Source organism: Schistocerca cancellata, chromosome 11, assembly GCF_023864275.1.
Source record: "Schistocerca cancellata isolate TAMUIC-IGC-003103 chromosome 11, iqSchCanc2.1, whole genome shotgun sequence".
Taxonomy (NCBI): Eukaryota; Metazoa; Arthropoda; class Insecta; order Orthoptera; family Acrididae; genus Schistocerca; species Schistocerca cancellata.
Window position 1 is genome coordinate 148,728,324 of NC_064636.1, and position 12,719 is coordinate 148,741,042.

General features: G+C 36.3%; 1 protein-coding gene across 1 annotated transcript in view; it reads left to right on the forward strand.

Annotated features, from left to right (window-relative positions):
- The window catches only part of LOC126108377 (histone-lysine N-methyltransferase eggless-like), a 112,698-nt gene that overhangs the window by 91,437 nt on the left and 8,542 nt on the right, over positions 1–12,719 (forward strand). Inside the window, exons 11-12 of the mRNA XM_049913590.1 lie at positions 818–995; positions 4,507–4,639. Of these exons, the coding sequence (XP_049769547.1) occupies positions 818–995; positions 4,507–4,639 (311 nt within the window). The remainder of the gene's footprint in view (positions 1–817; positions 996–4,506; positions 4,640–12,719) is intronic.

Genomic DNA, 12,719 nt, shown 5'->3' on the forward strand with positions numbered 1-12,719 from the left:
ATTATTATTAACTGTTTGCATTACATTTTTATCAAGCCCATGTGAAAGTGTTAACTAAGTAATTTAACAGGTACTTTTAACTGCCTTTTAAAATAAGTCTGTTTTAGTAATTTCTTTGATCTTCTTTGATAATTTATTGTACAGATTTATTCCTTGGAAGAAAATGGTGTCTTGAGTTACATATTTATTCTTTCTTGGTAAATGGATAGAGGTGTTTGAGCAGTAATTACCATTGTGTACAATTGACTGGTAAATATATTCACATGGTGCAGTTAAATGCCCCCATGTTTTTAAAAGATCTTTACAATGACCTTGACAATTATTTCTGGTTATTATTCCCTGTAGTTTGAAAATTGTGTTCCTATTTTGTGCGTTTGTTACCCTGAAAAGGATGCTATATGTAAGAACTGAGAGAAATTCGGAATGTTTTATAACTAAAAGAAGTAAGCTTTAAACAATGGAAAGTTCAGGTAGGAATTCAACAATGTAGGAAAACACAGATTGCTACTTACAGTAAAGAAGACACATCAAATTGCAGACAGGCACCATTGAAAGTAAGCTTTATCTTTACCAAAACATTTAACTCTTAATGTCTCTCTCCTGCTAACTATGTTTAAATAACATTTTATTGCATAAGAAAGCATTAAGCAGAGTTAGATAACAAGAACCACTGAAACTAGCAAGTGCCTCTTTCCACTTTGTTCTAAACTGTCTCCTCAGTCCCCATCTTCTAGTCATTGGATATTCAGTTCTTTCAGTAACAATATCTTATTGTTCATTATTTTATCATTAATATTATTGTTATTATCATTTTCAGATGTAAGTGCTCATCAACTTGCCTTAACAGGCTAGTTCAACTTCCCATGAAGTGTAAGATTCAGGTTTTCATGACTCCTGACCATGGATGGGGAATACGGACTCTTCATGACACACCAAAAGGCAGTTTCATCTGTTTATATGCTGGGCTTGTACTTCCAGAAAAAGTGGGAGACACTGTAAGTAATTTGCTTTCAAGTATGGATAGGTATCACTTTCAACTCTAATCTAAAGCATATTGTGGACTGAGTAGAAATAGAGAGAGAGAGAGAGACAGACAGAGAGAGAGAGAGAGAGAGAGAGAGAGAGAGAGAGAGACAGAGACAGAGAGAGAGTGTGTGTGTGTGTGTGTGTGTGTTACAAATGTTTGAAATTAAAAAGGCCTACCACGTGTAATTTGGACAGTTTCCAGTGAAAAGTGTGGTCACTATATACTTTACATTTTGTGTACGTTATGTTACTGCATATGAAATGCAACCAATATGTCAAAACTGTTTTGCTGGAAGAAGAATTGTATCACACTTCAGTCTAGAGTAAATACTTTTTATATAGCAACAATATGCCACTTTGCATCCCACTTGAAGCTGTTTTCACAAAAAAGAAAGAAAATGAGCTAAGTATGAGGAGTAAACCAGCCTGTACATTGTATTTTCATGTTCATGTCCTTGTAAACACAGACTGACTATCCTGTCAGATGCCTTTCCTGCTAACGCCTCCTCTCCCAGATGAATTGAGAGGGAATTAGTGCACCCTGTATGTCTGTTTCCAATGTTATCCCATGTGAAAGTTTGAGAAAGTTTTTAAATGTTTGAAAATTATGTAAGAATGTAGTACAAGCCACCTAATCAGATGTGGGAAACTGCCTAAACTCCATATCCAGGATGGCTGTCACTCCAGCCCCTTGTTAATCTACTGGGTGGATTCCGTGCAGGGCTGGCACACCTCTCTGAATCACAGAAGTGACATGCCAATTTGTGTGGCTATCAGATTGGTTACATTTAAAACTAAACTGTTGGTAGTTTGCGTTCACTACAGTGAGCATGTATAAGTAAGTCATGTGAGTATGTGTGTATGTGGAAAAAAAGGTTGGAAAAGTCTGAAGACACAATTGTGTTAAAAACAGTTAAAGAAAGAAAGATAGATAGATAGAAAGAAAGAAACAGGGGAAGCAGTGAAAAGGGCCTTTTTTATGGTGGAAAGTGGGAACTAAACAGAATAATGTAGCAGTATTCTGTTTGCCTCAATGAAGTAACTCCTGAAATTTTATAGGCTATAGACCCAGTAGCCAAAGCTCCCTCTTAGCCAAATGTCCTTGCAGAATTTAAAACACCTACTTGGTTGAGATACTTACAAACTTTAAATCTTTGGTAGCTCACAGATCTTTATTTGTCAGTTATTCAAAGGAATATTGTACATTGTTATCTTCTGTTGTGATACCTGGATATTCTTAACAGTTTGCCTTGTGGAATTTAATCAAAGACTATTTGAAAAGTAGTGGACTTTAGACAGTAAAAAGTAGTACTTGAATACTTAAGGCAAATTTATTAGCAAAATCTTAAAACTAGAAAATAGTATCACTTCTCTACAGAATCACTTTTCAGGTTTAAGCATGTATCCTACATTTTAACTAGATGGAAAATTCCCTCTTTATAAAATACTGCCACTTGAGGTTGCTAAGAGCCCTTGTTGAGTTTCTTAACTAGAGTGATAGCACTGGGAGCCAAATCACTTATTCTTGTGTTTAGAGGAGTGAAAAGCATTTGGAGCCATTTCAAGGTTGTAAGTCAGATGTACGAAAAGTTGTACTAGTAATGACGTGCTAATTCTGTTGTTTGCTGGGCAGTATGTTGTGACCATTTCTGTATAAAACATGACACCAGTCATGAAAGAACTGTGACACTTGTTTTGAATGACTCTCCTCAGTTTTCTGCATCACAGTGTACATTATAGTTTATTGTTTCCCACATTCCATAAAACACACAAACAAGACTTCTTTCACAACCTAATAATTACAATCTTAATTGGTCTGGCTGAATTTGGCATGTTTCTTGTTTTTTTTGTTTTTTAATTTTTTGGTGATGTGGTATATGACTCCACACCACTGACTGCTGTTTCATCTCTACATTAGCATAGAAAGTCATGGTGCATCACCAGGCACACTTATGTACTGCACAGGTTATCCTCATCTCTTGAATTTTGTGATCTTCAGATCAAAGTTTTGGAACACAAACAACACTGAACTTAGACTAGTGTTATTTTATTTAAAACAGACAAATCTTCAGAGAGTTAAGATACCATGAAATGTCAGAACACAAGACTCTTTGTCAATTTTCTGTATCTGTTTGTTGTTGACTATAGAAGCAAAGGCACTTTTTCTATCATCATGAACATTTACCCTACCACTCTAAAGCAAATGGCAACAGTGACACACGAGAGGTTTGCTCATCACATTTGACCCATAAAGAGCACAAATTTCACAATGATTGCCAACAGCTTTGTGATCTTCAAGCTATTAAAAACCATGCTGTGAATCTTGAAACTTTTTCTGCCACACTAAATACTCTGTGTGTTTTTGGATGGCAGCCAGTCATTCTCTGTTATCATGCATGATATTTCATATGAGCACCTACCAGGCATATATATATGAACCATCAAAGACTGGATTGTTAGAAAATGAAACGCCTATAGCAGTTCTTATGATGTTATTTATTTGTGTAGCTACCAGTTTTGGCACTTCAGTGAACCATTTTCTGGCCATAGTTGATGATGAAATGGTTATCATGATCCAGACCTACACCTACCTTTAGTTTATCTTCTAAGCATAGCATTTACCATTCGTTGTTCACTCAACAGAGAGATGGCATTGATTCCTGTGAGCTTTTGCTTTCCTTGTGTTTGTACTTGTAACACAATGCTAGATGTCAAACATCAATTTTTTTCAGGGGTAGTTTTATTTGTGCTACTTTTTAAAACATTTATGTTCAATATATTTTGTTCATATGGCTGTAGTGTAATACTCTGCAATTATGAAAGTATTTGAAGTTCAAGTTATTGCAACATACATCCTGTTTACCAAATCTGACACCCTCTAACATCAACTTAGTCACACATGTACAGAAATTTGTGCCCGGGAAAAATATAGTCCCAAGTGAAGAGTTATTTCTGCCATAGGTGAGTATTTCATAGACCTTAAAGTATGCTCATCACACATGTGCACATACTTTGGACAAAATGGATTAACCTGAAAAGGTACTATGTTAGAAAAAAATTTGACCATCTCTCACTGTCAAGCTGAAAACTTTTCAGATTGCGCTCATTTCTTGTTACAATAGGCCCTGTACCCATTTCTACTATGGTGACAAATGGTTCAAATGGCTCTGAGCGCTATGGGACTTAACATCTGTGGTCATCAGTCCCCTAGAACTTAGAACCACTTAAACCTAACTAACCTAAGGACATCACACACATCCATGCCCGAGGCAGGATTCGAACCTGCGACTGTAGCAGTCACGCGGTTCCAGACTGAAGCGCCTAGAACCACATGGCCACACCGGCCGGCTACTACGGTGACAGTGATCTAATGTGTTGTCTTTGGGATTTTAGTTTTTTTGCCACAATGAAAGAGAATGTTCTCATAGTTTAGTGTACAGTTACTGCAGTATACTTTTTACAAAAGCTGTGTTTGTCTAGTTGGCAAAAGAAGCTGGCGATGAATATCAAGCAGACTTGAATTACATAGAAGATGCAGAAGAAGTAAAGGAAAACTATGAGGAGAATCCATATGAAAGTGAATTAGAGGAGGACTATGGCAAAAGGAAGAACTGTAAGTAATTCTGCAGATACTATATAATAAGCACCTAAGCTAAAAGCACATAATGCAGTAAATTAAAGTATTGAATCTGGAAAGCACATCTCTAAAATCCTAACAAGAAAAGTTATGAAAAAAGATATTATTTTTTCACATCATTCAGTGCTTTATAACAAGTACACTCTATGCAAAGAGAAGAGTGGTAAAGCAGTTAAAAAATTGAAAGATTAAGTACTAAATACTGATTCAGGCAAGAAAAAGTTTCAGAGATTGTTTCAACCTATAGTGGGAATAGTCAATACAGGTCATACAATATTTAAGAGTAAAAATAAATATATTAGTAAAATTAAAAAAAGAACCATCATTTTAATTGGAGGTAAATGATTGCCAAAATTATTTTTTAACATGATGAGTCACAAACAAAGGAGAAGAATAAGAGAGAATATTTGTTTTCAAAGGCAAACTTTTTGAAAAATGCAAAGAATTAGTAGTTTTCATAATATGTTCCAGCAAAATAGTCATTACAGTGTATAGAGTATGACTAGGATAGAACTCATAAAAATACTCCTTTTAAAAATAGTGGCTCTCCTGAGAGAAGGGTGTCAACTATAACAAAAAGCTCTTATTTTTGTCATGACTTAGTTAATTCATTTCTGTACTAGTTCCTCCATTGTATAATTCCTACACAAGAGAAGTACTGTTTACACTGGCAGGCTAACCATGGGACCAGTGAGGTGCTGATGTTTGCCACAAGAACTTTGTTACTGATATTTTATGTGTGCACAAGGTACTTTCCTCATACCATGCCCTTTGACCCTATGAGAGCAGATGTTCCATAGCTCAACCATAGTACACTTGTGCCCATAAGTTCAGAGATCTTAAAAACCTGCAAACAGTGAGGCCTGACTGTAATGCTTGTGTTAAAAGACAACTGGCAACATTTTGAAACTTGACAAGCATATTGAAAAATTGGCTGTGGGCCATAGATAATACTAAACATGCGTGATGTCCCTCTGTCAGTGACACAAAGAATGTAAGTGCGTCACATCATATCCCTAATGCCAATACAGTTTATACAATAGTTCCCTGTACTGTAGATCATGTCAGCCAGCATGGATTATGTTAAAGCCTCCAGTTGTTGAACAAGCATCCTCTAGGTGTAAAATGATTGTGTTACAACCTAATCCAGGGTCTTTCAGCTTGAGTACCCAATTATGGACAGACGTATGGACGTACACCTGTATGATGACACTGCCCTGGCTGAGTACTCTCATGCAGGGATGGCCAAGTGACTCACATGTGCACAGAATGCATTGTGCTAGTAATACATAAGGGGTAGCCTATAGTATCTCCGACTGTGTAAGGGCAAGCTAACAGATGCTTGTGGGCCCTGTGCACATGGAGCAGCATTGAAACAGACTGATCTAGTTTCTCCCATTCATATTTAATTGTTTACAAGTCTGTTCAGGAAACAAGATGGCAGTTCTAGATGCACAAATCAGCAAATTGTAGTTACTTGGTCACCAGGTAAACCTTGTGTGGAAGGCACAATCATGTCAGATTGGACTCTCAGAAGTGATATTCCATTGCTGGAAACCATATCTGTAGAGTCTTCTGTATCTTGGAGCTCCTTGGAAATATGTATAATGTACCATGTTGGTGCTCCAGTCTGTGAAAATGGTATGGCCATATTAGTCTTTTTCCACAACAATAGTAAAGTTTTAACTTTAGCCATGTTAACAGTTACATAAATTTAAATTCATACACCAGAGCACACATCACCACTGATTGTTTATCCACACATAGTAGACAAGACATCACATTTTCCAAGCTATCCAATGCCTCTACATGAGAGAGAGAGTCTGTGGGAATTTGCTGAGTTTAAAAAGCAACCATTTAAGGTCACAGTATGCAGCATCTTATGAGATAAGGTCCCCATAATGCTGTTTAATGTGCCCTCTCACCTTGAACTTTCTCCATGACCATTGGATCATGCTGTACGTTATATTCTACACAAATCCATCTTATTTTAACACTGATTGCTCTCCAATATGCAAGTAAGTTGGTGAGTGGCTATGATATAAATCAATGCAATGTATTCACTTGGCCATCCCACTTCTCTGCAGCTCCAATACTGACACATTCTGAATCATAGCAAAACCTTCTGTCCTCCAGTACTAAAGCAGGCACTTTAAACAGTCTTATATTCATGTACCATGTTTGATATGTATTTCTGTGGTGCCATAATGTAGTTAGGTTGCACAAAAATGCCATGATGCAATATCAAACATGGATCTCTGAGATCACTTACTGTACAAAATATAGTTGTCAAACTCTCATCTTATTTATGAGCCCCATTCAGTAAATAATGCCCCACAATTTTTTTCTCAAAATATGTTTGAAGCTTTAAATTAGCAAAAGTGCTAGGTATCAAAAATGAGAAATCTTGCTATTCCAGAAAAACTGTTTGGTTAGTCATTTTATGCGTGTTATTTGTAAATGACACACTATACATTTTTTCATCCATAGAATTACTGAGAGGGATGTCCTAAGAGTCATTTCAAAACTTCAAGCTAAAATGTCTTGTGGTTGGGAGCTGCTATAGGAATGCAGATGAGGATTAGTGAAGCCTCTGAAACATCTAATAAATATCTCCCTCTGCCATGGAGAATTCCCTGATTTTTGGAAAATCACTGAAATCCTACTGGTGTATAAGAAGGGAATAGAAACTGACATGAAAAATTATAGAGCAATATCATTAACTTCAGAGCTTGGGGAAATTACTAGAGAAAGTAATATTTTAAATCAATTTGAGGCACATTTCATCAAACATAATATATTTAACAATATAAAACATGGTTTTATGAAAGGAAGATCTACTGTAATATCAGTAGAAATTTTTATACATCTACATCTATAAGTGCCTGGCATAGGGTTCATCAAACCACCTTCACAATAATTCTCTGTTATTCCATTCTCTAACAGCCTGCAGAAAAATGAACACCTATATGTTTCCTTTTATTATGATGATCATTTCTCCCTATGTAGATCAATGTCAACAAAATATTTTTGCATTCAGAGGAGATAGTTGATGATTGAAATTTTGTGAAAAGATTCCACTGCAATGAAAAATGCCTTTGTCTTAATTGTGTCTGTTCCAAATCCTTTATCATGCGTGTGACACTCTCTTCCCTATTTCTCAATAATACAAAACATGTTGCTCTTCTTTCAACTTTCTCAATGTACTCTGTTAATCCTATCTGGTAAGGTTCCCAGACCATGGATCAACACTCCAAAAGAGGAAGAACAAGCATAGTGTAGGCAGTCTCTTAATGGATTTGTTATGTTTTCTAAGTGTTTTTCCAATAAAATGCAGTCTGTGGTTTGCCTTCCCCACAACATTTTCTGTGGGTTCTTTCCAATTTAAATTGTTTGTAATTGTATTTCCTAGGTATTTATTTGAATTTATGGTCTTTAGATTAGATTGATTTATCTTGTAACCAATGTTTAATTGATTCCTTTTAACACTCATGTGGATGGCGTCACACTTTTCATTGTTTAGGGTCAATTGCCAATTTTCATACCATTCAGATACCTTTTCTAAATCTTTTGCAATTTGTTCAGTCTTATGATGACATTACTAGTCAATGAACAACAGCATTATCTGCAAACAACATATGCTGGCTGCTCAGATTGTCTCCTAAAATCATTTTTATGTATAAGGGATGACACAGATCCCATAACACTACCTTGGGGAACACTTGATATCACTTCTGTTTTACTTGATGACTTTCTATCAATTACTATTAACTGTGACCTCTCTGACAGGAAATCACTAATCCAGTCACATAACTGAGATGATATTCCATAAGCACACAATTTCATTCCAAACCACATGTGTGATACAGTGTAAAAAGCCTTTTGGAAATCTAGGAATATAGAATCAGTCTGAAATTCCTTATCAATAGCATTCAACAGTTCATGTGTGTAAAGAGCTACTTGTGTTTCACAAGAACTATGTTTTTACTAAATCTGTGTTGACTGTATGTCAATAAACCATTCTCTTCAAGCTAATTCATAATGTTCAAACACAAAATATGTTCCAGAATCCTGCTGCATATGATAGGAACCTGTAATAGTAGATTACTCCTGCTACTTTTCTTGATTATTGGTGTGACCTGTGCAACTTTCTAGTCTATGGTACAAATCTTTCGTCGAGCAAGTGGTTGTATATGATTGTTAAGTATGGAGCTAATGCATCAGCATACTCTGAAAGGAACCTAATTGGTATACAGTGTGAACCAGAAGACTTGCTTTTATTAACCAACTTAAACTGCCTCAATACTCCAACAATAATTACTTCTAAGTTACTCAGGTTGGCAGCGGTTTCTTGATTCGAATTCTGGAATATTTACATTGTCTTCTTTGGTGAAGAAATTTTCAAAGGCTGCGTTTAATAACTCTCCTTTTGCAGCACTGATGTGAGTAGTATCTCCATTGCTATTGTGCAGAGAGGGCACTGACTGTGTCTTGTCACTAGTATACTTTACATACCACCAGGGTCTCTTCGGGTTTTCTGCCAGGTTTCTAGATAAAGTTTCATTATGGAAAGAATTATAAGCATCTCACATTGATGTCTACACTAAATTTTGAGCTTCTGTAAGAGATTGCCAGTCTTGGAAATTTTGGGTTTGTTTGAATTTGGCATGCTTGTGCAACATTATTCTGAAACCATTTTTTTGTGCCTAGGGGGATCAGCTCCATCATTTGTTAATTTATTTGGTATATGTAAATAAATAAATTTTTCATTTATTTTTGGAGAATTTGGGGGGGGGGGGGGGGTTTACACTATAAACTGTATGAGTCAGGTACACATATGAAATTCAAGTTTTCTTTGAACCTTTCAGCAATTGTATCATCTGAGTTGGAAGGTTGGTAGAAGGATCCAATTATTATTCTATTCCGGTTGCCAGGAATGACATCTGCCTATACTAACTCACAGGAACTATCTGCTTCCATTTTGCAATAAGATACAGTACTTCTAATAGCAACAAATGCACCACCACCAACTGTGTTCAAACTATCCTTTTGGAACACCATTAGGTTTTTTGCAAAAACTTTGGCTGAGCTTATCTTCAGCTTTAGCGAGCTTTCAGTGCCTTTAACAATTTGAGCAACAGTGCTTTCTATTAGCACTTGGTCTGCCCCCAGTACGAGTGGTCAGTGTGACAGATTGTCAATCCTAAGAGCCTGGGTTCAATTCCCAGCTTGGTCGGTGATTTGCTCCACCCAGGGACTGGGTGTTGTGTTGTCCTAATCTTCATCATTGATGTGCAAGTCACCGAAATGGCGTCAAATTGAAAGACTTACACCCGGTGGATGGTCTACCTGACAGGAGATCCTGATCACATGACATTTACATTTTTTATTAGCACTTGGAGCTCTGGTACTTTTCCAACCCAGCTATGACAATTTACAGTTGTTACACTGATGGTTCCTATCTACATTCTTCCTATGGTTGACCTGCACCCTTTGTGACTGAAGACATTTTTGTGTTTTGCCAACATCCTCTAACTTAAAAAGCCACCCAGTCGATGCCACACAGCCCCTGCTACCTGTGTAGCTACTTTCTATGTGTAGTGGACTCCTGACTTACTCAGTGGAACCCAAAATGCAACCACCCTATGGCACAAGTTGAGCAACTGCAGCCTACATGGTCACAGAACTGTCTGAACCTCTTATTCAGACCCTCCACTTGCAATCAGTCCTGTTGACTATGCTGCAAATGATCGACTCTGCATCCATCTAGCAAGCAAGACTGGCAGCACTTACCACTTCTGTTAGCCACTAGAAGCCACAGAGAATCTCTTCCAATCCAAAGTGATACACATTATTGGTACTGGCGTAAGGCACCACCTGCAGTTGGCTGCACCCTGTGCTCTTCATGGCATCTATAAGGACCCTTTCTCCATGTCTGGAATGACTCCACCTGGTATGCATACAGAGTGCACATTGGCATTCTTCCCCAGCTTGGCAGCCAAATACTAAACAAGCTACATAAAGGAGACAAGGTAACAGGTCCTTCCTGGATTTGAGTAAAGCCTTTGATACTGTGAATCATAGAAGTCTATTGCATAAATTAGAAGCATATGGGATGAGAGGGGTAACCTTATAACCACTTACCTCCTCTCTGAAAGACAGGAAACAGTGTGTCAAGGTAACATATAAAAGGAATGAGCAGTTAGTAGCAATCAAATCAGTGCATGAGAGACTTCAATGTGGTGTGCCCAAGGAAGTACATTCTGTTTCCTGTGTACGTTAATAATTTAATTGAACTGCGAAACTGCAAGGTCATAAGCTGTGCTAATGACATAGCATCGGTCAGCCAGAGCCGTAATATGCAAACTACTACAAACTGCAATGAAATCAAATGTGATTATCTTCTTGCAGATAAGCTACTCATAACTAAAGAGAAGACCATGACAATACAATTTATGCTTAGCTATAACCAGAACATAAATATTACTCTATTATACCTCCATTGATGCTTAGCTACACAAACACACACAAATTTTGGGTATAGTTGTTGATGAACCCATGTCATGGAAGAACATAGAGAGCACATTTGTAAGAAGATCAGTAGAAATGTGTACCTACTGAAAAGGGTCACAGCCTTCCTGGACCATGATAGCGTGTGACAAATATACTTTGGAGTGATACATCCACATCTTCAGTATGGTATTGAGATATGGGATGGAAAAAAAAAGAAAAAAAAGGACAGTAAGAGTGGTAGCTAAGGTAAACAGGAATGACCTTTGTAGGGAAATCTTTAGAAAATATAAAATACTAAACATCTACTGTATGTACATCCTGCAGGCAATAATGTTTATGAAACAAAATCCAGAATATAATGTAACAAACAGTAATGTACATAGGTACAATACACTGGGAAGGAAAAGCTTTCAGAGAATTGTAAATAAAAAACAAATGCTTCAGACTCTAGCCCACATAGAATAGGAACCATCTTTTACAACAGACTTAATCATTTATTAATAGAGAAAAGCTGTAATTCAGAAGAAGATTTCAAGTTGTAACATTCTTTCGTAAATCAGTGTACATAGTGTTAGTTTGCTTTTGTGACACAAAAATGATAATGTCTGATCTTCAACACAGTATATCAATGTATACATTTATATTTTAAGTTGTAATGTCTCTTTGTAAAACAGTGTATGTAGCATTAGTTTGTTTTTTGCAGCAAAAAATAATATTTTCTCACCTTCACTATTTATATAAATGTGTGCCCTTACATATGTTAACTAAACCTTTGTATATGTGAACTAAAATCCATGACAGTACATGAAAACTGTTTGTCACATGGACAACAACAAAAAAACAAATAAATAAACAAATAAATGTGTGGCTATTCAAAGGAAATTAACATCAATAGTCATGAAAACCAGTGAGCAATTTCCTTTATGACAATATTAAAAGTAATTACGTTGAAAGGATTAAGTGTCATAGATTATCTCTTGCAACTATGTTGTTTAAAATAATATAAAATCTTCAGTTATAACACACACTTTATATTTTGTTACAAACATATCTGTCTTATGAAATTGTAGACCAAAAATCAATACACCAAATTAAGTATAAAGTTTTCCATAAAACTCAAGTTGTTTTTGCTTGGCAGATAATCTACAAAGCCAGTAAGTCTATTTTCCTTGTGTTATCCTGAAGATGAAATTGTAGACCAAAAATCAATACACCAAATTAAGTATAAAGTTTTCCATAAAACTCAAGTTGTTTTTGCTTGGCAGATAATCTACAAAGCCAGTAAGTCTATTTTCCTTGTGTTATCCTGAAGATGACATCAATACCTCCCTTGATCTCTCTGCCCATGGTGTCATGAATAGTCTTTGTACATCTCATAATGTTCACTTTGACCATGGCTCAAGTCCACTGAATGTTTTCTTGATACATGATACTACAGGTTTTTCAGCTTCTACCCTTATTGCCACAAGTTTAGTGGTCTGAGTGTGCTTCAAGTAAAGCAGTTCATCAGCTACCACTTTAATGTTAGAGTAATTATGGGCTT